Source organism: Centroberyx affinis, unplaced genomic scaffold (genome assembly GCF_046629955.1).
Source record: "Centroberyx affinis isolate AG114_WGS23_722 - 3 ecotype Tasmania unplaced genomic scaffold, CSIRO-AGI_Caff_v1 ptg007549l_1, whole genome shotgun sequence".
NCBI lineage: Eukaryota > Metazoa > Chordata > Actinopteri > Beryciformes > Berycidae > Centroberyx > Centroberyx affinis.
The window spans coordinates 32,910-60,076 of NW_027283808.1; the positions used below are offsets into that span (position 1 = coordinate 32,910).

Below are 27,167 nucleotides of genomic sequence, written 5' to 3' on the forward strand. Positions count from 1 at the left end.
ACGGCAATATTATATCAAATTAATAGCTTACTTAGCCAAAATGTATTTAAATTCTAACAAAAATCAAACACATTCCACATAGACAAGTAGCCAATTAATTCATTAGCAAAATGTAGCCAGCAATAATATGGTAATCACTAGAGCCATTGAGATATTTAGACGCACGCACGCATGCACGGAATGTCTTGTAAAAAAAAAAATTCTCATTCCTTTATGACTAATTAAATTGGAAAGTGATGAAGTCTCCTGCAAGTGTGGGGAGGTTTTTGAAAGGGCATGTGTCATTGTGGGTTATGGGAGTAGCTGGGACAGCACAGTGTTACATGCCATAACAAAAACCATGCTGTGTCAAAGACCATCAATACAATACAATACAACTTTATTGTCCCGCCTTGGCAGGAATTTTTTTTTTGGAAAAAAGACATCACATCCATGTACATCACATCACAAAACAAAAAAAATAAAATAAAATCACTCCTCTGCTATCAATCATAAGACAAGCAAGGTGAGCGATTTGCAATACTGTAACGTTATATTACATAACAATAAAAATGAAACACTGACAATTTGAAAATACCAATCATCACTGCACACTGTATTGTAAATGCGAACAGAGACAATCTGGAATGTGAGTAACTGAAACAAATTCAGTTCAAAAAATGAAAAAAAAAACTAAAACTCATTGCAAATAAAACACATCAATTAATTAAATTAATTGAAATTTAGTCTGTCACATTGTGAAAATGTATTAAAAACCATGCAAACCACACCGATTAAAGTCACCAACCCATGAAATTATAAGAAAATAAGGTAAGTTATTAAATATTTCCTGATAATCACACAATTCTCAGCAGACATTCAAAGGGTGGTTAGATATTAATATTATTAATGAAATATTAGTTAATCCTATTTGAGCCCATAACAAAAACCTGCAACCCCACTAAAATAATGTAAATGCTGACATTACAGGGAAACTCACAAATATACTCCATTAAAGACATTGTACTAAATGCAGATGTGCTGTAGCGACTTTACAGAACATATTTATTAGCAATTAGTTAGCAAGTTGCTGCAAAGAAACAATGTGAATTCATCATTTCAAAACAAATGCTTAGAATGGTCATCCTACAGTATGTTGATTTTGAATCAAAGTCAAATGAAAGGCGTAATTGTTTCAGCATGTTTTGCTAAGAAAAGCCTGTGGCAGCTACATACTGTAGCAGCTTAGGTTTTTGTAATGTCATGTATCACTGTGTCCTGGAGTGGCCACTGTGATTCACACCATTACAAAAACCTCACAAGAGAGACAAAGGTATTTACAAGTGGAGGGTGCATGCCATTATAACCCTAAATTGGGCTTTAATTAATATGCAGTCAGTCAAACTATTATATTCCTTCTGATATACTACAATTTTGACTACTCAACTGAAGTAGTCCATGTTCTGTATGAATCACTTTGCTGTAGAATAAAGTCTGGATGTATAGTAGTTCTGAGGCTTGTTGTTTGGGATTGGATGATATGACTGATACCACTACTACTACTACTATTACTACTATTATATTAAAGACTAAAGATGATCGAGTCTTTGCAGTCAGGACACCTAAACTTTGGAAAACTTTGCCTGAAGAAATACTTTCATCCAACTCTGTATCTTCTTTTAAGATCCAACTGAAAAGATAATAATCTTGTTTTTATGTTATGATTATTTTCTTGTTTTGTTTCCCATTCAAATAAGGCAGACGTCATTCCCCACATTTGTTTTACTGCACCTTGTAAAAGTTATAAAGTTTATTATTCTTATTCTTATGCTTCTTCTTCTTCTTATTATTATTATTATTATTACTCTGATAGCTTGAGGCTTAAAAATCAGAAACAATATTGTTTAAGGTAAAAGCTTTGTGTTGATAGCCAATGCACAGGGTGGAGTTTTTGTACAGGGTTGTATCACAGTGCAGTATAACGGCCACAATGATATAGCCCATGACAAAAACCTACTTCCACTATGATGATGGTAATAAATTGCACTGACACTGAAAACAAGTGAGTGAGTGTAGTTTCTCCAGCCTGCTATTGGTTGGAAACCTTTTGTGTCCAAACATGTCAACTTTTCTAGAATTGAGAAAAGCAAACCTGTTTTAAGATTGACAAACATGTATCATAAAACTATGAGGAATGTCGAACAAAAATGGAACTTTGGAACATTTCATGATTTCATAAATGTGTTACTCTAAAAAATAATGCAAAATAAATACCTCTGCTGAGTAGAACAAAACTGCGTATATAGACAGAGTGAACTGACCATGCATCAGACAAAAGGTTTTTGTATGAGTGTATGTCACTGTGTATGGGGGGGGGAACCACAGTGATATGTGCTGTTACAAAAACCTCTGCTGAATTGCCACAAGCCTCTGTACCTCATAATAAGGGAACATATTCACAAAATTGATGTAGTGTAACTGCAAACAGAGAAAATCTGAAATGTCAGTAACTGAAAAATTGTATACATAGAATGAAAAACACACAAAAGAAATACTCCAATTCATTAGATTAATTTAAAACCATGGTAAATTGCTTTTACATGGTATTGTATTGTACCATTTTCAACCTTAAAAAACTTAAACTACAACAAATCAGAGGAAGATTGACTAACAGCTATGTCTTGAGGCTTTTTTGCATCAACAGAGATAATATATTTGAAATATTGAAGAACAAAAGTACAGATACAACAAAACACCACATGTAAAAATGATAATAGGGACTATCAAAACAGAAATAAAGTAATGTGTATGAATTTTGGGCTTTTGGCTATCAACATCCTTACTGGTTAATATTTATGTAACAGACAGGAATGAATCTTGACCACAACAGGCGCTTCTGCATCCTGTTAACAAACTGAAACCTCGGACTGAAACCTAGTTGACAGGCAGCAGCCAACGGTTCTGACACCAACACTGACAATTGATTTTGTATACAAAAGCAGGCTGGATAGACTATAACTATAATGCTAAAATTGGGAAATTGTACATTTGTGCAGCTTGCGCAGAGGTACATTCTCATGGTGTTCTCCTATCCAGGATATCTCTCTCTCTCTCTCTCTCTCTGTCTCTCTCTCTCTCCCTCTCCCTCTCTCCCTCCACAAATAGCTTTCAATCATTAAGATTGTATAAAAAAGATTTTTTTTTTCCAACTTATATGGATATAGTTATTTGGGGGAAAAATAATATGTATATGAAATGGGTTTGGCATTTTTTCTTTTTCATACCTCCTTATGTAAGATATTGCACAGTAAAAATGCATTCCAAAAATATCCCCCTTTCTGTTTTCTTTACAAATCGCACTCTGATTATACCATTTCATATCGATATCACTTGCTGGACTTAGATTATGAGTTTATGATCCTTACTGGTGGGTGTGTGTGTGTGTGTGTGTGAGAGAGAGAGAGAGAGAGAGAGAGAGAGAGAGAGAGAGAGAGAGAGAGAGAGAGAGAATCTTAGGCAGGGCTCTTCGTACCTTCAAACCATATAAACCAAATTATATACTGTTACTATTAATGGTAATTGAAATTATTGATTATGATTACAAAATGTTTTAAGCAAGATGAATTTGTAGGCATACACCAATAAAAATGTATCTGACTATACAGTATGGTATTCCTGTTCATATAGATGTATAGTTATACGCACATTAAACTAATGCATTTCTATGTAAATTGCAAATAAACTTTAAACTTGAAGGTGCCGGGCTATCCAGCAGTCGTAGAGAAGTAGTAAAACCTGCACACTATAAACTCCATTCATACACCTTTATTAGATTTTCAACGTGTCGATGTGACATGGATCTTGGACCAGACCTGATGAACATGTAATAAAGCTGTATCAATGGAGTTTATAGTCAGTGGGCTCTACTACAAACTCTCAATTCCTGTCCATGTAACTGTAACAGGCCAGGTATGGAAGGGAGGGAACACTGGCTGGGTGGCGGGTGTTTCAACCCGGACCTAATTGAATGGGGGACCAAATTAGCCAAATTGCTGACAGCTGGGTCTAATTAGGGGGGAGTTGGTACTGTGGGGCTGGCCTCTGTCTCCTGTCTTAAGAACAGTTGGGGAGAGGAGAGGTAGGAGAGACCTGTCGGGAGGAAGACACTGACACAGATCCGGGTTGGGAACGACGACGACTTCGACGAGGCGGTAGGAGAGACGGAGTCGTGGAGTGGAGCAGCCAGCCCCGACCACACCGCCTGGAGCGTCGAAGAGCCACGTCGGGATCGAGGGAGGGAAGCCACAAGACTGGTCATATCTGAGGGGAGGCCTTGTTGGATTTGTAGAGGGGTGAAGTCACGACTCACCCCTCTTTCAGATAAGTACCCTCACATCTCTGAACGTTATTGTTCCCTCAGCATGTAGCCGATGGGCTGGACGGCCTAACAGACAGGCTCTTTTAACATTGTACCTTTTTAACCTTCGGATTTTAGTTATTGGTGTTATGTATGTATCTTGGCCCAAATCCAGTCGACACCCTAATTACCTAGGCATCTGAGTGTCCACCATTGTAGGCGGTGATCCAGGCTGTAAATTGTGTGCCGTGTGGTGTATGATTTCAACTAATTCTAAATACCCAAGAGGTTCCTAATCACATGTGGGGTTGTAGTGGAGCACTGGAGTTTGTTGTGTATCCTTGGTTTGCTATTAACGACGGACTGATCAACTCCCGACCTAGCTGCGGGCTGAATTTGATGTTTCCAATCTCCACCCAGAAGGCCTGGTGTGAGGGATGTCTCCCGCATGGTGAAGTGACTGTCTCCCTTGTTCCTAGTTTCTCCGGAGGTACTCGAGCCTACAGCGTTGGGCCTCAAGGAGTGGACAGACCCTACTAAGGAGGAGGGACGGCTTACCTGCTGATGGATTCTGGGCTGGGGTTTTTAAGTATCTTTTTTAATTGTAATAAAGTACTGTGAGCATCCTAACTCCTGTGTCGTGTCGGATGGTTCGGGTTGGCTCCCCACTAGTATAGCAGATATATTGTAGGAACTACCGTTCGGCCACGGGCTACATAACCTCAGATTTGAGTAAATATCAGATCTATTTTCTGCTAATCAAATATATCAGTGAAGATGGCCAGTATTTTGATTAAATGTATTGAAATATGTACTTTATTACTTTCGTGTATTTTGTAATTTGTATTTGGCATGATGTATGATGATGTATTTGGTATGACACACACACAAATACAAACACAGAATTTTCTCCTCTGAATGTCTTGTAAAAACTTTTTTTCACTGCTTTATCCAAGCTAAATCAACAGAAACAATCATTTGTTTCACTGACCAAATTGGAAAGTGATGTAGTCTCTTGCCAGTGTGGGGAGGTTTTTGAAAGGGCATGTGTCACTGTGGATTATACGGGAGCGGCACAGTGTTACATGCCATGACAAAAACCATGGGGTGTCAAAGACCGGACAGTATCACTTCTCTGCTGTCAATCAGGCAAACAGTGCTACACATGAATGATTTGCAGTACTGGAACTTTATGTAAAATAAAAATGAAATGGGCTCATAAATGTTGCAAAATACCAGTCATTGATGCACAATAACCCTAGTTCATAGAATGAAAAAAAAAAACCCTCATTTTAAGTAATTAATTGAAATATTATTTTAGTCAAATTGGGAAATTTTAAAATGTAAGATTGTATGACAATGTGTGATTTCAAAGCCATGGAAACCACATAAATTAAATCAACAACCCATGAAATAATGTATTTGAGATTAAGAAAATTAAATAAGTTGTTAAATATTTTCTTGATAATCACACTATTCACTGCAGACACTGAAGGGTTCTTAGATTAATATTATTAATGAAATATTAATAGTGGGCCATACTTCATGGTAGTCTAGCCCATAACAAAAACCTGCAACCCCACTATGCTGCTAAAATAACATAAGAATGCTGACACTGCGCAGGGAAGCACACAAATGTACACCAAAAGTCATAAAGTCACTGAAAGACTTTTCTTTCAACATTGTACTAAATACAGATGTACTGTAACATCTTTACAGAGGGTATTTAAAATGTAATTAGCAAGTTGCTGCAAAGAAACAATGTGAATTCATAATTTCAAAACAAATGCTTACAATGGTCATCCTACAGTATGTTGATTTTGAATGAAGTCAATTGTTTCAGCATGTTTTGCTAAGGAAAACCTGTGCAGCTACATACTGTAGCAGGTTTTTGTAATGTCATGTATCACTGTGTATGGGATGGCCACTGTGATTCACACCATTACAAAAACCTCACAAGAGAGACAAAGATCTTTACAGGTGGAGGGTGCATGTCAACACACATTACAACCCTACTAATTTGGGCCTTAATTAAAGACTACATTTTTTATGACAAATTTAAACCAGTTTGGTTTAGAAAAAAATGTTTTATTGTTTGTAATAAGAAAATGTAGAAAACAAGATTGGTTTGTAGGCATACATCAATAAAATCTATCAAACTGGTGTTCCTGTTCATGTAACCTTTCATTTTAGTAAATATCATATATATCATATATATTCTGCTAATCAAAATGCTAATCAAATATATCAGCACAGATGGGCAATATTTAAATTAAATATATTTGAAATATGTATTTTTTATTAATTCGCATTTTTTGTAACTTTTATTTTGCATGAGTTAATTTAAATTTAATTTAATTTGTATCAAGATACATTTGGAATAGTCAAATTGTTAAATTCAGATTTTCTACAGTTATGGCCAAATCACAATGATGAATATGTTATCAAGACAAGTCACTGACATGCACGGATAATTCTGTTCTTAACTCAGTTTCTCAAGTAACACGGTTTTGGGTTACATTACACATACAGTCAGTGCTGCACTTTAGCCACCATCAGTAAAAAGTCCTAGTTTTTTTCATAACTGCTTTGTTTAGCCTTGACATGATTTATTGAAGACAATAATCAATATGTTTGTTAACTTTTAATTGTTGGCTGTGGGGAGACTAATTTAGGCCATCATAGTTCATTATATATTAGGCTGTGTTAATCAGATTTCTGACTTCAGTAATTGAGAATAGTGATTTTCTTTCATTCTTTTCCATTCGTTTCAGTTTTTCTCTGTATTGTTGGTTCTTTTTTTTTTTAAACACATTTTTTTTTCACTCATTAAGTTGGAAAATTATGGAGTCTCTTGCAAGTGTGAGGAGGTTTTTGAAAGGGCATGTGTCACTGTGGCTATAACTGGGGGGCTGGCACAGTGTTACACACCATAACAAAAACCATGTGGTGTCAGACATTGCTTCTCATGCAAGGATACAACTTTATGAGCAATTTGCAAGACTAAAACTTTATATTACATACATATATTTTATTTTTATGCATCGATGACTGATATATTCAGTGAGTCTGTTTTATTTTCATGTAATATATTACATAAAAACAAAATAAAAAAATTATAAAATAAAATAAAACAGACTCATAATTGTTTGAAAATATCAGTCAAAAACCTTCTCACATTTGCAAGAGACTCCATAATTTCCAAACTTAATAAGTGAAAAAAAAAAATGTTTAAAAAAAATTAACTAACAATGAACGACGTACCGGTGCGTTCCGGCCCAATGACTCCCCGGATATATAGCCTAGATTTGTTTCCTCTGTCAACCTTGGCTCTGTGTGAGATCCAATATGGCATTATCAGTGTATGAGACTGAGTCGGCATTTAGCCCATACATAGGCGAGAGGCCATGATCTCTTAGTCAAAGACACCCGCTAGAGGCCATCTCACAGAGCAACATCTCACTAAGCGTTATCTGACTGACTGACTGACTGACTGACTGACCTGAATTTGGCTTGTGATGCCCTCAGCTGCGCCGTGGGAAAAAACATGGTGGGGAGCAGAACTCATTTATTTCCCCTGTATTCAAAATAACCTACTACTCAGTCAAAGACGGTAGCTGGTGGCTGCATCATTTTTACACCTTTTTTGCTGCCAGACTGTTTTGTGTGAGCAGGACACTGCAGGTGGACAGGAATATTCTGTAAACTGGCTTATTCATGGCAACAGGGAAACTCAGTTGCAAGGTATCGCAGGTTCATGTTCAGGTTCATGTTCACATTAACCCGATAAAGACCTCATGGCCAATAGCTGTGCACTGAAACATAGCCACAAGCTCATATGTCCCATGCATGACCCATCCTGTTAGATGTGGCAGCACAGACACCCGCACTTGAAACAGCCCTGTGCACCTGTCAATAGGGTGGAAAATCATTCAAGTATTATCTAAAATATTATAAATAATTATTATTATATAATATAACCAACTGAGCATCATATGGATCCATCATATTTTCACCTATGTTTATTATTTAGATTTCTGACTTCACTAATATATAGATAATGTATAGTGATTTGTTGTTAATTCGTCAAATGAATTTAATTTTTTTATTTATTTTGGAATGCATTCTGTTGCTTTCTGTTTAACCAAAAATTTGTTTCAATGACCAACTTTGGAAATGATGGAGCCTCTTGCAAGTGTGGGGAGGTTTTTGAAAGGGCATGTGTCATTGTGGTTACTATTATGGTTCGGGTTATGGCACACAGTGTTACATGCCATAACAAAAACCATGTGGTGTCAAAGACCGGACAATATCACTTCTCTGCTGTCATAAGGCAAGCAGCTACATATGAATGAGCAATTTGCCATACTGGAACTTTATATTACATACATACTGTATATTTTATTTTTATTTAATATATTACATGTATTACATAAAAATAAAACAGGCTCAGAATTGTTTAATTGTAGCAAAATTTATTAAGCATATTTCTGTCAAATAAAATTTGAATTCAGATTTCCTACAATTTTGGATTGGGGCTTTAAGTTGATACTCTCATTATGAGCATTAAGATGCCTGGCTTACTTTCTTAAAACAGTTTACTGTGGCATGTGGCAGAACTTACTGTTACGATTTGGATCATCATTTATTTCCCCTGTATTAGAAATAATCTACTGCTCAGTCAAAGAGGGTAGTCAGTAGTTGCATCATTTAATCCTTTTTTGTTGGTGGACTGTTTTATGTGTGAACAGGATGCTGCAGATGGACAGGAATATTCTGTCAACTGGTTTATTCATGGCAACAGGAAAACTCAGTCAAAGGTTCCTTTTCCCAGCCTAACTCGAATACAACCTTATGGCCAATAGCTGTATATTTAAATGTAACCACTGACAAGCTCATGTGTCACATCACCCATCCTGATGTATGTGGCAGCACAGACACCCGCACTTGAAACAGCCTTGTGTACCTGTCTACAAGGTGGAAAACCATTCAAATATTACTGCAAGTATTATTTAAAATATTGCACATTAAGCTGCAACCAACTGAGTATCATATGGATCCATCGTATTTTCACCTATGTTTATTATTTCTATTTCTGACTTCACTAATTGAGAGTAGTGATTTGTCGATAATTAATTGATTTTTTTATTTATTTGAGGAGAATGCATTCTGTTGCTTTATCTTAACCAAAAATTTGTTTCACTGACCAACATTGGAAATGATGGAGGTATGATGGAATATGGATCCATCATATTTTCACCTATGTTTATTATTTAGATTTCTGACTTCACTAATTGAGAGTATAGTGATTTGTTGTTAATTCGTCAAATTAATTAAATTTTTTATTTATTTTGGAATGCATTCTGTTGCTTTATCTTTAACCAAAGATTTGTTTCACTGACCAACTTTGGAAATGATGGAGCCTCTTGCAAGTGTGGGGAGGTTTTTGAAAGGGCATGTGTCATTGTGGTTACTATTATAGCTCGAGTTATGGCACACAGTGTTACATGCCATAACAAAAACCATGTGGTGTCAAAGACCGGACTGTCATAAGGCAAGCAGCTACACATGAATGAGCAATTTGCCATAGTGGAACTTTATATTACATACATATATTTTATTTTTATGTAATATATTACATAAAAATAAAACAGGCTCAGAATTGTCATTGATGCATAATGTAGTAACAGAGAAAATCTGAAATATTAGTAACAAACAAATTTAATACATAGAATGAAAAACACTTAAAACAAATAAAATACATCAATTCATTAAATGAACTGAAAATTATAGCTAAATTTATTAAGCATATTTCTGTCAAATAAAATAGGTACTGTTGAATTCAGCTTTCCTAAAACTATGGATTGGGGCTTTAAATTGATACTCTGATGAAGATGTCGGGTTACAGGTTACTGTTGCATGTAAACATCTTACTCCTTTCATCTGTGCAAATTCACACAGTGAGTTGAGCTAAATTTTTATGTCAACAAAAAGATGGTGGAAAAAGATGGAAAACTATACAATTTTTTTTATATTATAAGTACTATTTCAAATATTGCACATTAGGCTACAACCAACTGAGCATTGTATTAGAGGATTGGGAACACACCAAACTTCCTGGTTGGCGCAACCTGGAGGCGTCATGAGGCTAGCTAGCTAGCATGTGTAGCAACGTAAGTTGGCTTCAGAAACCATGGAAGAGCAGCATTTTAACGGCAATATTATATCAAATTAATAGCTTAGTTAGCCAAAATGTATTTAAATTCTAACAAAAATCAAACACATTCCACACAGACAAGTAGCCAATTAATTCATTAGCAAAATGTAGCCAGCAATAATATGGTAATCACTAGAGCCATTGAGATATTTAGATGTACACAGGCACAGAATTCTCTCCACGGAATGTCTTGTAAAAATTCACTAATCAAATTGGAAAGTGATGAAGTCTCCTGCAAGTGTAGGGAGGTTTTTGAAAGGGCATGTGTCATTGTGGGTTATGGGGGTAGCTGGGACAGCACAGTGTTACATGCCATAACAAAAACCATGCTGTGTCAAAGACCATCAATACAATACAATACAACTTTATTGTCCCGCCTTGGCAGGAAAATTGTTTTTGGAAAAAAGACATCACATCCATGTACATCACATCACAAAAGAAAATTTCATAAAGCAAAACAAAAACATTAAAAAAAACAAAAAAAACTTCTCTGCTATCAATCATAAGACAAGCAAAGTCAAAATTGTGTCAAATTGTGGAAATGTATTAAAGTAAAGTAAATGTTAAATATTTTCTTGATAATCATACAATTCTCAACAGACATTCAAAGGGTGGTTAGATTAATATTATTAATGAAATATTAGTTAATCCTATTCGAGCCCATAACAAAAACCTGCAACCCCACTAAAATAATGTAAATGCTGACATTACAGGGAAACACACAAATATACTCCATTAAAGACATTGTACTAAATGCAGATGTGCTGTAGCGACTTTGCAGAACATATTTATTAGCAATTAGTTAGCAAGTTGCTGCCAAGAAACAATGTGAATTCATCATTTCAAAACAAATGCTTAGAATGGTCATCCTACAGTATGTTGATTTTGAATGAAAGTCAAATGAAAGGCGCAATTGTTTCATTATGTTTTGCTAAGAAAAGCCTGTGGCAGCTACATGCTGTAGCAGCTTAGGTTTTTGTAATGTCATGTATCACTGTGTCCTGGAGTGGCCACTGTGATTCACACCATTACAAAAACCTCACAAGAGAGACAAAGGTCTTTACAAGTGGAGGGTGCATGCCATTATAACCCTAAATTGGGCTTTAATTAATATGCAGTCAGTCAAACTATTATATTCCTTCTGATATCGACTGAATTAGTCCATGTGCTGAATCATTTTGCCGTAGAAAAAAGGCTGGATGTGCAGCAGTTCTGAGGCTTGTTGTTTGGGACTGGATGATATGACTGATACCACTAGTACTACTATTACTACCACTCCTAGATTAAAGAGTAAAGATCGAGCCTTTGCAGTCAGGACGCCTAAACTTTGGAAAACTTTGCCTGAAGAAATACTTTCATCCAACTCTGTATCTTCTTTTAAGAGCCAACTGAAAATATAATTTTATAGACTTGCATTCAACTATAATCTTGTTTTTATGTTATGATTATATTGTTGTTTTGTTTCCCATTCAAATAAGGCAGACGTCATTGCCCACATTTGTTTTACTGCACCTTGTAAAAGTTATAAAGTTTCTTCTTCTTCTAATTATTATTATTATTATTAATATTAATATCATTATTATTATTATTATTATTATTACTCTGCATTCACCTTAACATAGCTTGAGGCTTAAAAATAAGGTAAAAGCATTGTGTTGATAGCCAATGCACAGGGTGGAGTTTTTGTACAGGGTTGTATCACAGTGCAGTATAACAGCCACAATGATATAGCCCATGACAAAAACCTACTTCCACTATGATGATGGTAATAAATTGCACTGAAAACAAGTGAGTGAGTGTAGTTTCTCCAGCCTGCTATTGGTTGGAAACCTTTTGTGTCCAAAAATGTCAACTTTTCTAGAATTGAGAAAAGCAAACCTGTTTTAAGATTGACAAACATGTATCATAAAACTATGAGGAATGTCAAACAAAAATGGAACTTTGGAACATTTCATGATTTCATAAATGTGTTACTCTAAAAAATAATGCAAAATAAATACCTCTGCTGAGTAGAACAAAACTGCGTATATAGACAGAGTGAACTGACCATGCATCAGACAAAAGGTTTTTGTATGAGTGTATGTCACTGTGTATGGGGGGGCAACCACAGTGATATGTGCTGTTACAAAAACCTCTGCTGAATTGCCACAAGCCTCTGTACCTCATAAGGGAACATATTCACAAAATTGATGTAGTGTAACTGCAAACAGAGAAAATCTGAAATGTCAGTAACTGAAAAATTGTATACATAGAATGAAAAACACACAAAAGAAATACTCCAATTCATTAGATTAATTTAAAACCATGGTAAGTTGCTTTTACATGGTATTGTATTGTACCATTTTCAACCTTAAAAAAACTTAAACTACAACAAATCAGAGGAAGATTGACTAACAGCTATGTGTTGAGGCTTTTTTGCATCAACAGACATAATATATTTGAAATATTGAAGAACAAAAGTACAGATACAAAAGTACAGATACAACAAAACACCACATGTAACACTGTTAATAATCACAGCTGATAAACCACCTCATGAGAAGCAATTAAAGCTTAAGTGGACCATAGTTACTCTTTGTACAATATTGGTGCACAACATAGGTGCAATAATTATTCATTATTTTAAATGTGTTAATACATCATAAATCTATTGTTACCTTAAATGAGTTAAAAATGATAATAGGGACTATCAAAACAGAAATAAAATAATGTGTATGAATTTTGGTCTTGTGGCTATCAACATCCTTACTGGTTAATATTTATGTAACAGACAGGAATCAATCTTGACCACAACAGGCGCTTCTGCATCCTGTTAACAAACTGAAACCTCGGACTGAAACCTAGTTGACAGAGGCAGCAGCCAACGGTTCTGACACCAACACTGAAAATGTATTTCTTATACAAAAGCAGGCTGGATAGACTATAACTATAACGCTGAAATTGTACATTTGTGCAGCTTGCGCAGAGGTACGCTCATTCTCAGGTGTTCTCCTATCCAGGATATCTCTTTCTCTCTCTCTTTCTTTCTCTCTCTCTCTCTCTCTCTCTCTCTCACCCCTCTCCTTCCACAAATAGCTTTCAAACACAACTTTAAGATTGTATAAAAAATACTTTTTTTTTCAACTTATATGGATATAGTTATTTGGGGGAAAAATAATATGTATATGAAATGGGTTTGGCAATTTTTCTTTTTCATACCTAAGATATTGCACATTAAAAATGCATTCCAAAAATATCCCCCTTTCTGTTTTCTTTACAAATCGCACTCTGATTATACCATTTCATATCGATATCACTTGCTTTGAAACTGGACTTAGATTATGAGTTTATGATCCTTTTTGTACATGGTACTGGTGTGTGAGTGTGTGTGTGTGTGAGAGAGAGAGAGAGAGAGAGAGAGAATCTTAGGGCTCTTCGTACCTTCAAACCATATAAACCAAATTATATACTGTTACTATTAATGGTAATTGAAATGATTGATTATGATTACAAAATGTTTTAAGCAAGATGAATCCGTAGGCATACACCAATAAAAATATATCTGACTATACAGTATGGTATTCCTGTTCATGTAGATGTATAGATATACGCTAAACTAATGCATTTCTATGTAAATTGCAAATAAACTTGAAACTTGAAGGTGCCGGGCTATCCAGCAGTCGTAGAGAAGTAGTAAAACCTGCACACTATAAACTCCATTCATACACCTTTATTAGATTTTCAACATGTCGATGTGACATGGATCTTCACCAGACCTGATGAACATGTAATAAAGGTGTATCAATGGAATTTATAGTCAGTGGGCTCTACTACAAACTCTCAATTCCTGTCTATGTAACCTCAGATTTGAGTAAATATCAGATCAATGTTCTGCTAATCAAATATATCAGTGAAGATGGCCAGTATTTTGATTAAATGTATTTGAAATATGTACTTTATTACTTTTGTGTATTTTGTAATTTGTATTTGGCATGATGTATGATGATGTATTTGGCATGACACACACACACACACACACACACACATACACACACACACACAAATACAAACACAGAATTTTCTCCTCTGAATGTCTTGTAAAAACTTTTTTTCACTGCTTTATCCAAGCTAAATCAACAGAAACAATCATTTGTTTCACTGACCAAATTGAAAAGTGATGTAGTCTCTTGCCAGTGTGGGGAGGTTTTTGAAAGGGCATGTGTCACTGTGGATTATACGGGAGCGGCACAGTGTTACATGCCATGACAAAAACCATGGGGTGTCAAAGACCGGACAGTATCACTTCTCTGCGGTCAATCAGGCAAACAGTGCTACACAGGAATGATTTGCAGTACTGGAACTTTATGTAAAATAAAAATAAAAATGAAATGGGCTCATAAATGTTGCAAAATACCAGTCATTGATGCACAATAACCCTAGTTCATAGAATGAAAAAAACAACCTCATTTTAAGTAATTAATTGAAATATTCTTTTAGTCAAATTGGGAAATTTTAAAATGTAAGATTGTATGACAATGTGTGATTTCAAAGCCATGGAAACCACATAAATTAAATCAACAACCCATGAAATAATGTATTTGAGATTAAGAAAATGAAATAAGTTGTTAAATATTTTCTTGATAATCATACTATTCACTGCAGACATTGAAAGGGTTCTTAGATTAATATTATTAATGAAATATTAATAGTGGGCCATACTTCATGGTAGTCTAGCCCATAACAAAAACCTGCAACCCCACTATGCTGCTAAAATAACATAAGAATGCTGACACTGCGCAGGGAAGCACACAAATGTACACCAAAGTCATAAAGTCACTGAAAGACTTTTCTTTCAACATTGTACTAAATACAGATGTACTGTAGCATCTTTACAGAGGGTATTTAAAATACAATTAGCAAGTTGCTGCAAAGAAACAATGTGAATTCATAATTTCAAAACAAATGCTTACAATGGTCATCCTACAGTATGTTGATTTTGAATGAAGTCTATTGTTTCAGCATGTTTTGCTAAGGAAAACCTGTGCAGCTACATACTGTAGCAGGTTTTTGTAATGTCATGTATCACTGTGTATGGGATGGCCACTGTGATTCACACCATTACAAAAACCTCACAAGAGAGACAAAGATCTTTACAGGTGGAGGGTGCATGTCAACACACATTACAACCCTACTAATTTGGGCCTTAATTAATATGCAGTCTGTCTATTATATTCCTTCTGATACAATTTGGACTACTAAACTGAATTAGTCCATGTTCTGTATGAATCATTTTGCCAAAGAATAAACTGTGGATTTACAGTAGTTCTGAGTCTTGTTGTTTGGGACTCAACTATCATTTTGTTTTAATGTTATGATTATTTTGTTGCATCATGTCCCATTCAAATAAGGCAGATGTCATTTGTCCACATTTGTTGTACTGTACCTTGTAAAAGTTATAGTTTATTATTATTATTATTATTATTATTATTATTATTATTATTATTATTATTATTAATAATAATAATAATACTGTCATGCATTCACCTTAACATTTGTTAAGGTGAGTTTATGCCAGTTTTTGTTGATAGCCAATGCACAGGGTGGAGTTTTTGTACAGGGTTGTATCACAGTGCAGTATAGCAACAGCCACAATGATACAGCCCATGACAAAAACCTACTTCCACTCCACTGAGCAATTTTACGTTGATTAGACTTTTAAAACACGTCTAAATGGCCATAGCCGTCTAGGCTAAATTAAATTTAAATGGGGTTGAAAAGTGAAAGTTTATTAGATGTCTATACATAGACAATATTATCCTGGACTATATGAGAGCTACGCATAGACGCAATGTTGAAATTACTTCTTGTGCTCAGATAATTATCTTGTAGGCTAGTCTACAGGACTTCTCTGGTGCATATTTTTGGTATTTACAGATGTTTATTCATTGTAATAATGTATTTACTGCTTGGTCTAAAATAGGTCTATACATAGCTGTAATGATCCTGGGCTATATGAGAGCTAAAGCATAGACGCGACATTGAAATCACGTCTTTTGCTCAGTGGGACTATAATGATGGAAATAAATTGTACTGACACTGAAAACAAGTGAGTGAGTTAGAATGCTTCCCTCAAGGAGTTTCTGTGTAGTTTCTCCAGCCTGCTATTGGTTGGAAACCTTTTGTGTCCAAAAATGTCAACTTTTCTAGAATTGAGAAAAGCAAACCTGTTTTAAGATTGACAAACATGTATCATAAAACTATGAGGAATGTCAAACAAAAATGGAACTTTGGAACATTTCATGATTTCAAAAATGTCAACTTTTCTTGAGAAAGGCAGACCTGTTTTAAGATTGACAAACATGTGGTGTTTAACTTAACTTATCCAGGGGGTTGTGGCAGGACTTAATGAACTTAAAGGTCAATAACTAAAATTGGAGTTGTGAGCTTTTCACCCAGAGAATGTGGAACAAAAATGGAATGTTAGAAAATTTCATGATTTCATAGATTTATTACTCTAAAACAATTAATGCAAAATAAATACCTCTGCTGAGTAGAAAAAAATCTGTGTGCATAGACAGAGTGAACTGACCATGCATCAGGCAAAGGTTTTTGTATGAGTGTATGTCACTGTGTATGGGACAGCTACCCACAGTGATATGTACTATTACAAAAACCTGCTGAATTGCTTGCCATAAGCTTCTGTGCATCATAATTCAGGGACACATTCACAAAATCAGGCCATTTCTCTAATGATACGGAGATACAGAGGACTGATATTGAATGGCATAATGGCATAGTAAATTGCTTCATTGTATTGTACCATTTTCACCCTTAAAATTTTTTTAAAAACTAGAACAAATCAGATGAACATAGACTAACAATTACTGTATGTGTTGAGACTTGTTTTGTATCAGCAGAGATAAAAGATTTTAAATACTGAAGAACAAAAATGGTAGTCACATGGTAGTGAAACAAACTGATAAAGTTGATAAACCACCTCATCAGAAGCAGCAAAAAGTGGACCATAGTTACTCTAGGATGTAGGATGGTGAAATATTTATTCATCATTTTAAATGTATCAAAAAAAGAATTTTGTACTTGTGCCTATCAACATCCTTACTGGTTATAATATTTATGTAACAGACAGGAAACAATCTTGTTAACAGGTGCTTCCGCATCCTGTTAACAAACTGAAACCTGGGACTGAAATCTATAGTTGACAGAGGCAGCAGCCAAAAGTTCTGACTCCAACACTGTATTGCTTATACAAGAGCAGGCTGGATAGACTATGTCTCACTGAATTTGTATGTTTTCCTTAACATGATTAAATTGTGATAGAAATAATTTATTTATATTTTGGCAGCAACAGCTGGGCTGGTATTTTATGCCTATTTGTTTTTAATTTGTGTTTGCCTGTTTTGGCAGGTTATTTAAATATATAAGGTATGTTAAATTACCATATGAATGAATTCCAAATATAGCTTGCAACATTAGATTTTCAGTATACCCTTAATAATTCAAAATAACTTTCTACTTGGGGCATTTTCATGGTGTTTAGCATCGGACAGTATATAAAATGATGATTACTGTTTCAATTACTGTTTCAATAGCAGACTTCTGTAACTCTCCACCTACAACTCGATTGTCGACCATGAGGTAGCACAAACTGACAGAGCAAAGCACCATGAATAGACTAATCTGAGAAACCCAGAAGCTCTCGCAACACAAAGCAAGTAAACATCTCTATATTTACGCTATTGTTGCAGTGAATAGTAACGTGAGGTTTGTTGTCGGTGGATTTTCACAAGCAGAGATCCTGTATTGCTACGTGGTTACCGGTTAAATCACCTAATTCCACTAACGTTACTTAAATACCACAATGTAATAATGTTACCTACCATTAAAGTTTGTATGGCAGCAGACAACGTTATCAGGTTACCGTTTACAAATCCTGTTAACACAGGCGAGTTTGAAGCAAATTGTGGAATTTTAAGTTTCACTTTTGTTTTATGTAACCAGGGTTTAACTCTAGATTGGTGTTATGTTACTGTCCCTTTAAATGAGGTCGATAGTTATTGATACGCTCTGCTTTAGCGCGCAGAGAGCGCCACGAGTGGCCATCTTTCTCTTGACACACAATCTTTTTTTTCCTTCGTCTGTGGTTCAGCCCTGTAGGAGTTCTGGAGTTAAACCAAAGTTAGAGCTTGACAATTATAAGGTTGTGAATTGAAGTTTAACACTGAACAACAAGAGTTGATCGAGGAGCTGCGACTTCGCCTAGAGATGCTTAGAACTGCGAACATTTGATATCCCGGTGAGTTAGTGGTTGTAGCTCAATATCTGTTACCTTAGCATGCTAACTACATTAGCAAAGAATGCACGCAGATAAAAAATTAGAGATAGGCCCTGTACTTCTATAAAAACCCAGTCGGGATAATCTTGAAGAGGATAAAATTAATTAATGAACATGTGATAATTGTGTTTGTGTGCCCTATGAGTCGTGTGCAGTCGCTAATCGGGTAATGTGCTGTGTGTGATATGGTTGATAACCATTCAGCTTGCAGGCTAGCTAGGTGCCGCACGTGGTGTTGAGGCTAGTATAATTTCTCATGCAGCTAAGCTTCATGTAAGCTATGTATGGAGCCCTGCAGCTGTGTTTTTTGAACTGTAAAATGAATAGGTGAATCTAAGGTGCACTGTATGCTGTGGGCTAAGCGTAAGAGTATTTAATTTTTGAGATGTTTATGTTGAATTCATGTACCTTGAGGTATACTGTGAGTTGCATTACTATGTCTACAGTTGTTATGAGTTAATGAAAAAGAAAGTAAGACATTGTAGAGCAGGAACTATATTAAAGTAGATCTCAATGGACATTTATGATGGACTTGTGATGAGTAACTGTCCTGCGCATGTGTGTAGGCTGGTTTTTTGTAGAGCTCTTCAGTTGGAACTTGAGTCGTCGTCCGTCTACCGTCTCATCCGCCGTCATTCATCCACACCTCCATCCAAGTCGCCGTCTCACCTTCATCCAAGAAACATCTCCATCTCCACTCAACCAACATCACAGTCGTCACCTGGGACATCTTGTTGGACATTCATTGCAAAAGAGGGCAGTAGGACTTTTGAGTGCACTCATTTTATTTTCCTTTTATTTTATTTTTCTTTGCTTATTTTTGTCTATTTATTTGAACTTTGAAAGTTTTCTGAGATCTCAGGTTTTCTTTTGTTTTTTGGTGGTCCACCAATTACCTGGTTTTGGCCAGTGGTGGGTCAACAGAGTTTAAAGGAAAAAAAGAAACATTTAATGTGTGGAAAGATGTTTGTAAGTCCACTTGGTGTAATTGTAATATAATTAAGACTATCGTTGGACACACCAATTTCATTGCTTACTTACTTGACTTGTTGACAGGTAGTCTGGTTACTTATAATACATTTCAACATACTTATAGTTGACTTTTGTATTGTGAGATACCGTGACCTTAGGGTGTTTCATTGGTTATAATACACTTCCCTTATACATAGCCAGTCTGTTGTCGTGTGCGTTATTTGGGGTGGATGTCTCATGTCTACTTTAGCAGTCAGACAAGTAAGTTATAGCCAATCTCCTCATCGAATCTAGATTAGAGACCAAACCCCTGGTTCCTACTTAGATATTCTGCATCTTTTAAGTGACAGGTGAAGGGGGGGTTACATTTACAATTGGTGACTGTGCTACTGATCTACTGTGCATCTTCAAATGACAGATATGATGTGATGTGCTCAAGACATATTAGAGATCGATTTAGATCAATTTCTATACACTGACCAACTCTTTATTTGGTGATGGTGTCGGTGTAAACTTTTTTTTTTTTTTTTTTTGATGTAAATGAGCCATGCCGATTAATGCAGACTTCTGCAAGCGTTCTACGTTCCTATTTACATGCTGAGATGACACTGTGGCTTAAAGTCCCCACCCTCTCATCCCATGATTTGTACTTTTCAATGTCAACAGATTTCAGGTCAACGCCCCCTCCACACAGAATTTGGATAAGTTGCTATTATATTATCAAGGGTCTGAGAGCGAGACTATGAATAGACCAACCCATTAAAAGATTGGAGTGAGGTGGTTCCTCTTTCTACTCCCTCTTCCAAACCAGATCTGGTCCTTTACGATGATCCCTCCCCAGGCTAGAAAACAAAGGCTGCTGCATTGTTAAAAGATCTGATGTATTCTGACTCTTGCCAAAATACACTAACCTCATTGACAACCACACTGGGACTCCTTCAGGGGTGCTTGTATGTAGCTCACCATATCATTTGCCTGAACGGTGAAGTGCCCCAGCAGCTTATAGGTGCTCAGGTGGAGGGGTGGGGGTGTATGCGTGATTGGAGTAAGTAAAACTATGTTGACTTTAAAAAAAAAAATCCACCTGTTAACACCAAAGCGCTGTGGTTGTCATGGTTCGGCCATGACCTGCCTGTGTGTTTCCTTCTGTGTTCCCTGCCTCCCTTGTGTCTCCGCCTCCTGGTTTGTCTGTCAGTGTGTAGTGTGGGTGTGGCTCCCTCTCTCCCCCTCCTCCTGCTCCCACACACCTGTACCTCATTTGTAATCACCCCATGTGTATATTAGTCTTGTTTCCCCAGTCAGTCTTTGTCGGTTCATTGTTCTGTATTGTGTTTGTGTCAGTTTGTGAAGAGCTCTTATTTTTGGATTTCCTGTGTCACCTGCTATTTGTTCAATTAAACTCCCAGTCTGGGGATTTTTGATCACCACCTGCATCGCTGTCCTGCGTTTGGGTCCTCACCACACCTACCCGTGACAGAATGAACCGACCAAGACTGGACCCAGCGGACAGCACCCAGCTACCACACAGCCTGCCTTCACCTGGTGAGCCCTGCTTCTCTGTTTGACCTGCGCTCTCAACCCTACCCTCTTGTCCCGGCAGTGGAAGAAAGCTCCGGGGGGTTTCAGCCCCTTTCCCTGCCAGTTTGTCTGTATCCCCAGCGCTCTCAAGCCTACCCTCTCGTCCCGGCAGTGGAAGAAAGCTCCGGGGGGTTTCAGCCCCTTTCCCTGCCTGCTTCTGTCTTCCCAGCGTTCTCAAACCTACCCCATAACAGTACGAACTAGCCAACATGGACCCAGCAGACAGGTCTCCTCCCTCTGCAACGGGCGTTGAGATGATCTCCCTGTTCACATATTTTGCCCGGCAAGCAGCCTTGTCAGCTAGCCAGCAGCCTAGCTACCAGCCCAAGCCTAGGCCGCAGCAGCAGCCTAGCTACCAGTCCAAGCTCCAGCAGCAGCCTAGCTACCAGCCCAAGCCCCAGCAGCAGCCGAGCTACCAGCCCAAGCCTAGGCCGCAGCAGCAGCCTAGCTACCAGTCCAAGCTCCAGCAGCAGCCGAGCTACCAGCCCAAGTCCCAGTCTGCTAGCTTTGGGCCTGCTAGCCACCAGCCAGCACTCCAGTCGGTTAGGCTCGGGTTTTTGAGCCTGAAACCTTCCTGTCCTGACCCGGCTTTCCTGGAACCCCTGGTTCCTACCATGGATCATCTGGGGAGCCGCCCTGATGCCCAGCGGTCATCCTTTGAGGGGACTCGTCTTGCCTTTTTCACGGGGACCCGTGGAGGCACCAAGAGGCGGCGAGGTCCCCGTGGCTCCTGACGCCACTGGCTCACTCAGCAGTCCTGCGCTACAGAGTCTCCGCTACCCAGCGCCACTACTGGGGTCCAGTCAGTGCCTGTTCCCGAGCCGTGGCAATCCCCTGTTCCTGTCGGGCCGTGGCAATCCCCTGTTCCTGTCGGGCCGCGGCAATCCCCAGTTCCTGTTCCTGTCGGGCTGCGGCAATCTCCTGTTCCTGTCGGGCCACGGCAATCCCCAGTTCCTGTTCCTGTCGGGCCGTGGCAATCCCCAGTTCCTGTTGGGCCGCGGCGGTCTCCTGTTCCTGCGCCACGGCAATCTCCTGTTCGTGCTGGGCCGCAGCAATCTCAGCTTCCTGCGCCGCGGAAGCTCCCTGTCGCCGAGCTGCGGCAGTCACCTGTTCCTGCGCCGCGGAAGCTCCCCGTAGCCGAGCCGCGGTGGTCTCCTGTTCCTGCACCATGGCAATCTCCTGTTCGTGCTGGGTCACAGCACTCTCAGCTTCCTGCGCCACGGAAGCTTCCTGTCGCCGAGCTGCGACAGTCACCTGTTCCTGCGCCTCGGCTGGTCCCTGTTCCTGCGCCTCAGCTGGTCCCTGTTCCTGCGCCTCAGCTGGTCCCTGTTCCTGCGCCTCAGCTGGTCCCTGTTCCTGCGCCTCAGCTAGTCCCTGTTCCTGCGCCACGAAAGTGCCCTGTCGCCAAGCTGCGGCAGTTACCTGTCCCTGCGCCGCGGAAGCTCCCTGTTCCCGCTGAGCCGCGGCAATCTCTTGTTCTTGTTGGGCTGCAAAAGCCTTCTGTTCCTGTTGGGCTGCAAGAGCCTTCTGTTCCTGTTGGGCTGCAAGAGCGTTCTGTTCCTGTGCTGCAAGAGCCTTCTGTTCCTGTGCTGCAAGAGCCTTCTGTTCCTGTGCTGCATGAGCCTTCTGTTCCTGTGCTGCATGAGCCTTCTGTTCCCGTCTCGCAGCAATCCACTGAGCCAGAGGTGCAGCAAGTTTTTGGTCCTGTTCTGCTGCAGTCAGCTCTGGCTGTGTGTCAGCAAACCCCTGTTTCCCTACCTTCACCGGCTCGCCTGCCGGGCTCCCAGCTGACACAGCCTGCACTGCAGCCAGATTCCCAGTCGTCGGCCGCATCTGTCGACGCCCTGCCATTCCCCGTCGGCCATCTCAGACAGCCGTCTCCGGCCTCCGGTCCTGCACTCCAGCCGTCTCCGGCCTCCGGTCCTGCACTCCAGCCGCCTCCGGCCTCCGGTCCTGCTTTCCTGTCCCCGGCTTCCAGTCCAGCATTCCTGTCTCCGGCCTCTGGTCCCGCACTCCTGAAACAAGAAGCTGACCTCGCAGCCTGCCCCGACCCGCAGCCGAATCTTCTGGTGTCGGCTGCATTCCCTGACCTCCAACTGCGTCGTCGACCTCCTGAGCGGTTCCGCCTTCGTCGTCGACCTCCTGAGCGGTTCCGCCTTCGTCGTCGACCTCCTGAGCGGTTCCGCCTTCGTCATCGACCTCCTGAGCGGTCCCGCCTACATTACCGGCCTCCAGAGCTGTTCTGCCACTCTGGTCGTCCTCCAGAGCTGTTCCGCCACTCTGGTCGTCCTCCTGCCCGTCCTCCAGAGCTGTTCCGCCACTCTGGTCGTCCTCCAGAGCTGTTCCGCCACTCTGGTCGTCCTCCAGAGCTGTTCCGCCACTCTGGTCGTCCTCCAGAGCTGCTGCGCCTATGTGTCCAGCCTCCAGGCCGTCCGCCTGAGGTTTCCTGCTCGGCCTCCGTCCAGCCTCCAGGCCGTCCGCCTGAGGTTTCCTGCTCGGCCTCCGTCCAGCCTCCAGGCCGTCCGCCTGATGTTTCCTGCTCCATCCTTCTGTTCCCAGGCCACTTGTCCCTGGTGTTCACAACATGTTCATAAGCCTTACCTGTTTTAGTCCCCGCCCAGTGAAAACCCTGGACTGGTAGTAAGGGAAAAAACAGACTGACAAGACATTTTTTGGTAATGCAGTATTCATTCCGTCTCACACTTAGGATGCATTTCTTAAGCTTGCAAAGGTAACGAGAGAACACAAAATTGGAACTGTTAATGCAGTGTTGCTGTACCATTGTGGAATTGTATAAGGTACTTACATGGTGGTCTTGTTACCAAACTTTGTTGACCAAAGTTGACCTAGTTTCAGGATGTGCCTGATGTTCCTGCTACAAGGCCATTCATCTCCAAATGTCAATTGTTGCGTCAGCTATCAGACATATGGAGACATGCAGGAGCCATGTCTTGTCATTTTATCTGTCATGTACACAATGACCGCTACATAAATCACAGGCCTCCCTCAGTTCGAGGAACAGACTAACACTGGCTGTGTTCATGTTGTTCCTCTCCAATGATGCATCATTAAACGTCTATGATCAGATCGACTCCTGTCTGTTCCTGTGCTCCAGTATCAATATCACCATACAACACCACAAACATATAAAACCAGTTACATGAGGATATACTTTATTATATTCTAATTGGGTGTACAACAATGTTAGCCAACTATAGCTTATTGTATCTGTATGTAATTCAAAGTTTTTATTGTCAATGGGACATGAGTAGCATGCTGTTGCTTAGATTTGGCTAACATTAACAGCTGATTTAAGCTATAGGTTATAGAGTTGAGACGTGAAGATATCGCTGTGGCTATTTCCAGGTTCCGGAAGCAAAAAAAACCATACATTTTTCACATACACATTATGTGACACGTCATTCGGAGTGTTTTAAAAGTTGAATGACCTGAACTGCTACGGAATTACCCATTAGCTCAAACGAATAGCATCTTTGTCTAAAAAAATAGCATCCATGGAAAAAAGGCTAGGGTACAAGGATGTGTACATATGCATGTTAGGAGGTAAGGAACTAATCCCAGAGAGAACTGTGCCATCGAAGTCCCCCAATTACAGAGTCGTCTTGTCATGTGGGACAAAGTATAAAGTATATCTAGAGCTAGTCATACAAGATAGACCATGTTATAACCATGGACTGTAAAGGGTTACAACGAACATGGTCCACTGTTTTGTGCCAGGTTGCAACTATCGGTCAGGAGTGCACAATAGTGGGTGTGTCCTGGTGGATTGGTGGTCCAAGGCCGCACATACCGTGTGGCTGCGACGTCCTGGGTTCGGCTCCGGCACAGGACCTTTGTCACGTCATCCCCCTCTCTCCCTCTCCAAATCTTTCCTGTCTATCTCTACTGTAAAACTATCATAATGCACTACACAGCTGTCATCTCTATAGCAACATGATGCTATACTGACCATTTGTTAACATTCTGCAAAAAACATGAATACGTTCTACAATTCTATGTCTGTGTGCTTACTAAATTGGAGTTGCAAGTTTGTTGTGCTATCATCATAGTAACGGCCTATAAGGGTCATGGATATTGTAGTATTTGGTGCCGTTTGAAACATGGAAGCAAAAGAAACAAGCACAGATCTCATACAGAACCACAGCGTGTGTATTTCGAATCGATGCACTGAAGCACTGCGATGCAGTTCAATTACCTAATTCTGCTAACGCTACTTAAATGCCATAAGATGACATCACCTAGTTTGTAGGGCAGCGAAGACGAGATACTGTCTACAAATCCCCGTTACTAACTGTGGAATGTTAAGTTTGACTTTTGCTTTCACACCTGGAGACTCTGTGGATTGAGTTCAATGCTGCTGGTCTGCTGTCTGTACATCTCCATATGACAGACATGACATGATGCACACATCAGGTGCATTAGAGATTGATTTAGATTAATTTCTATACACTGACCAACTTTTGATTTTGTGCCTCTGTATGGGAAACACTGCATCTCACAGTCAAAGATGCCCTCTAGAGGCCATCTGACGAAGCGCATCATCTCACTAAGCGTTACCTGACTGACTGTCTGACTGCCTGACCAGAATTTGCCTCATGATGCTCTCGGCTGCGGCATGGGAAAAACAGTCTGGTGGCTGGAGAATCTGCGTCAAAAGCGCAAAAAAAGTGTATTTTAAAAAGTAGGCTATTATTAGGCTAGTATTATTGTTTTACAATGGTTAATTTACAGTGGTTTTAGTTGCATATATTTACTCACCAGTGGGTGGCAACAAAGGCTAATTTTAAGTAAATAATAGCCTATTTCAATTTTAAGTAAATAATAGTCTATTTCAACGGTCAGACTGCTTCAGACATTTTTGCCCAAGACATTTCTTCCCCTTTTCGTCACTAAAGACATTACTTCAATACGCAACTTACACAGTGATTTCAGGCTATCATTTCTAAAAGTAAATGTAGAGATCAAGCTAGCTTTACAAATATTAATGAGCATCAACTTACTGATATTCATGTCAGTGAGACCCCTAGCTGGGCTTGCTTGCTGGCCACAAGAACATCATACGTGACGGCGAGACGCAGGGTATTCCTCACATCGAGTCTGCTTCTAAGTCTGTTCTTAGTGGCAGTAATTTCCTACCATGCTAGCTGCTTTTTCCCCCAAAAGTTCATGGCAGATGTCTTTTGCAGCGGGCAGAATTAACTCCTCTCCGACTGTAAAGGGCTTTTTAGCTTTGGCAATTCGATGAGCAACGAGATATGAAGCCCTTGTTGCAGCGACGTTTGTTTGCTTTTCTTTTTGGTAACATTTTCCGGTTGTACATCACCATCTCTTTTACCCGAACAGCCCGCAAAAAGAAACGGTCCATGGAGGTTTGCTGAGGCCCACTCATCTCTGCCTGTACACTGCACTGTGCTGTGCAGTTCGGAACCGGAACTAATGAACCGCCAAGCCGACATTCAAAACTCCACCGATCACAGGGCTGCCGCTAGTCAAAGAAACTCATTTTGAATTATTGATGTTTTAGATGAAATAACATGACTGGTGTAGGTGCGAAAATTAAACACTTTTTGATTTTTTTTTTTTTTTATGATAAAGAAAATTATAATTCCATTACAACCCCCGGGCCATTCTGCGGCCCAGGGGTTGGGAACCCCCAAGCTCAGGTGGCCTGAGCTTGTGTTTTTCCCCAATTTCTTTCACACTTTTACATG

General features: G+C 39.3%; 1 protein-coding gene across 1 annotated transcript in view; it reads left to right on the forward strand.

The window, feature by feature from the left end:
* LOC139639667 (uncharacterized) overlaps positions 1–27,167 on the forward strand; it is a 184,954-nt gene that overhangs the window by 32,399 nt on the left and 125,388 nt on the right. Inside the window, exon 3 of the mRNA XM_071513817.1 lies at positions 355–361. Within this exon, the coding sequence (XP_071369918.1) occupies positions 355–361 (7 nt within the window). The remainder of the gene's footprint in view (positions 1–354; positions 362–27,167) is intronic.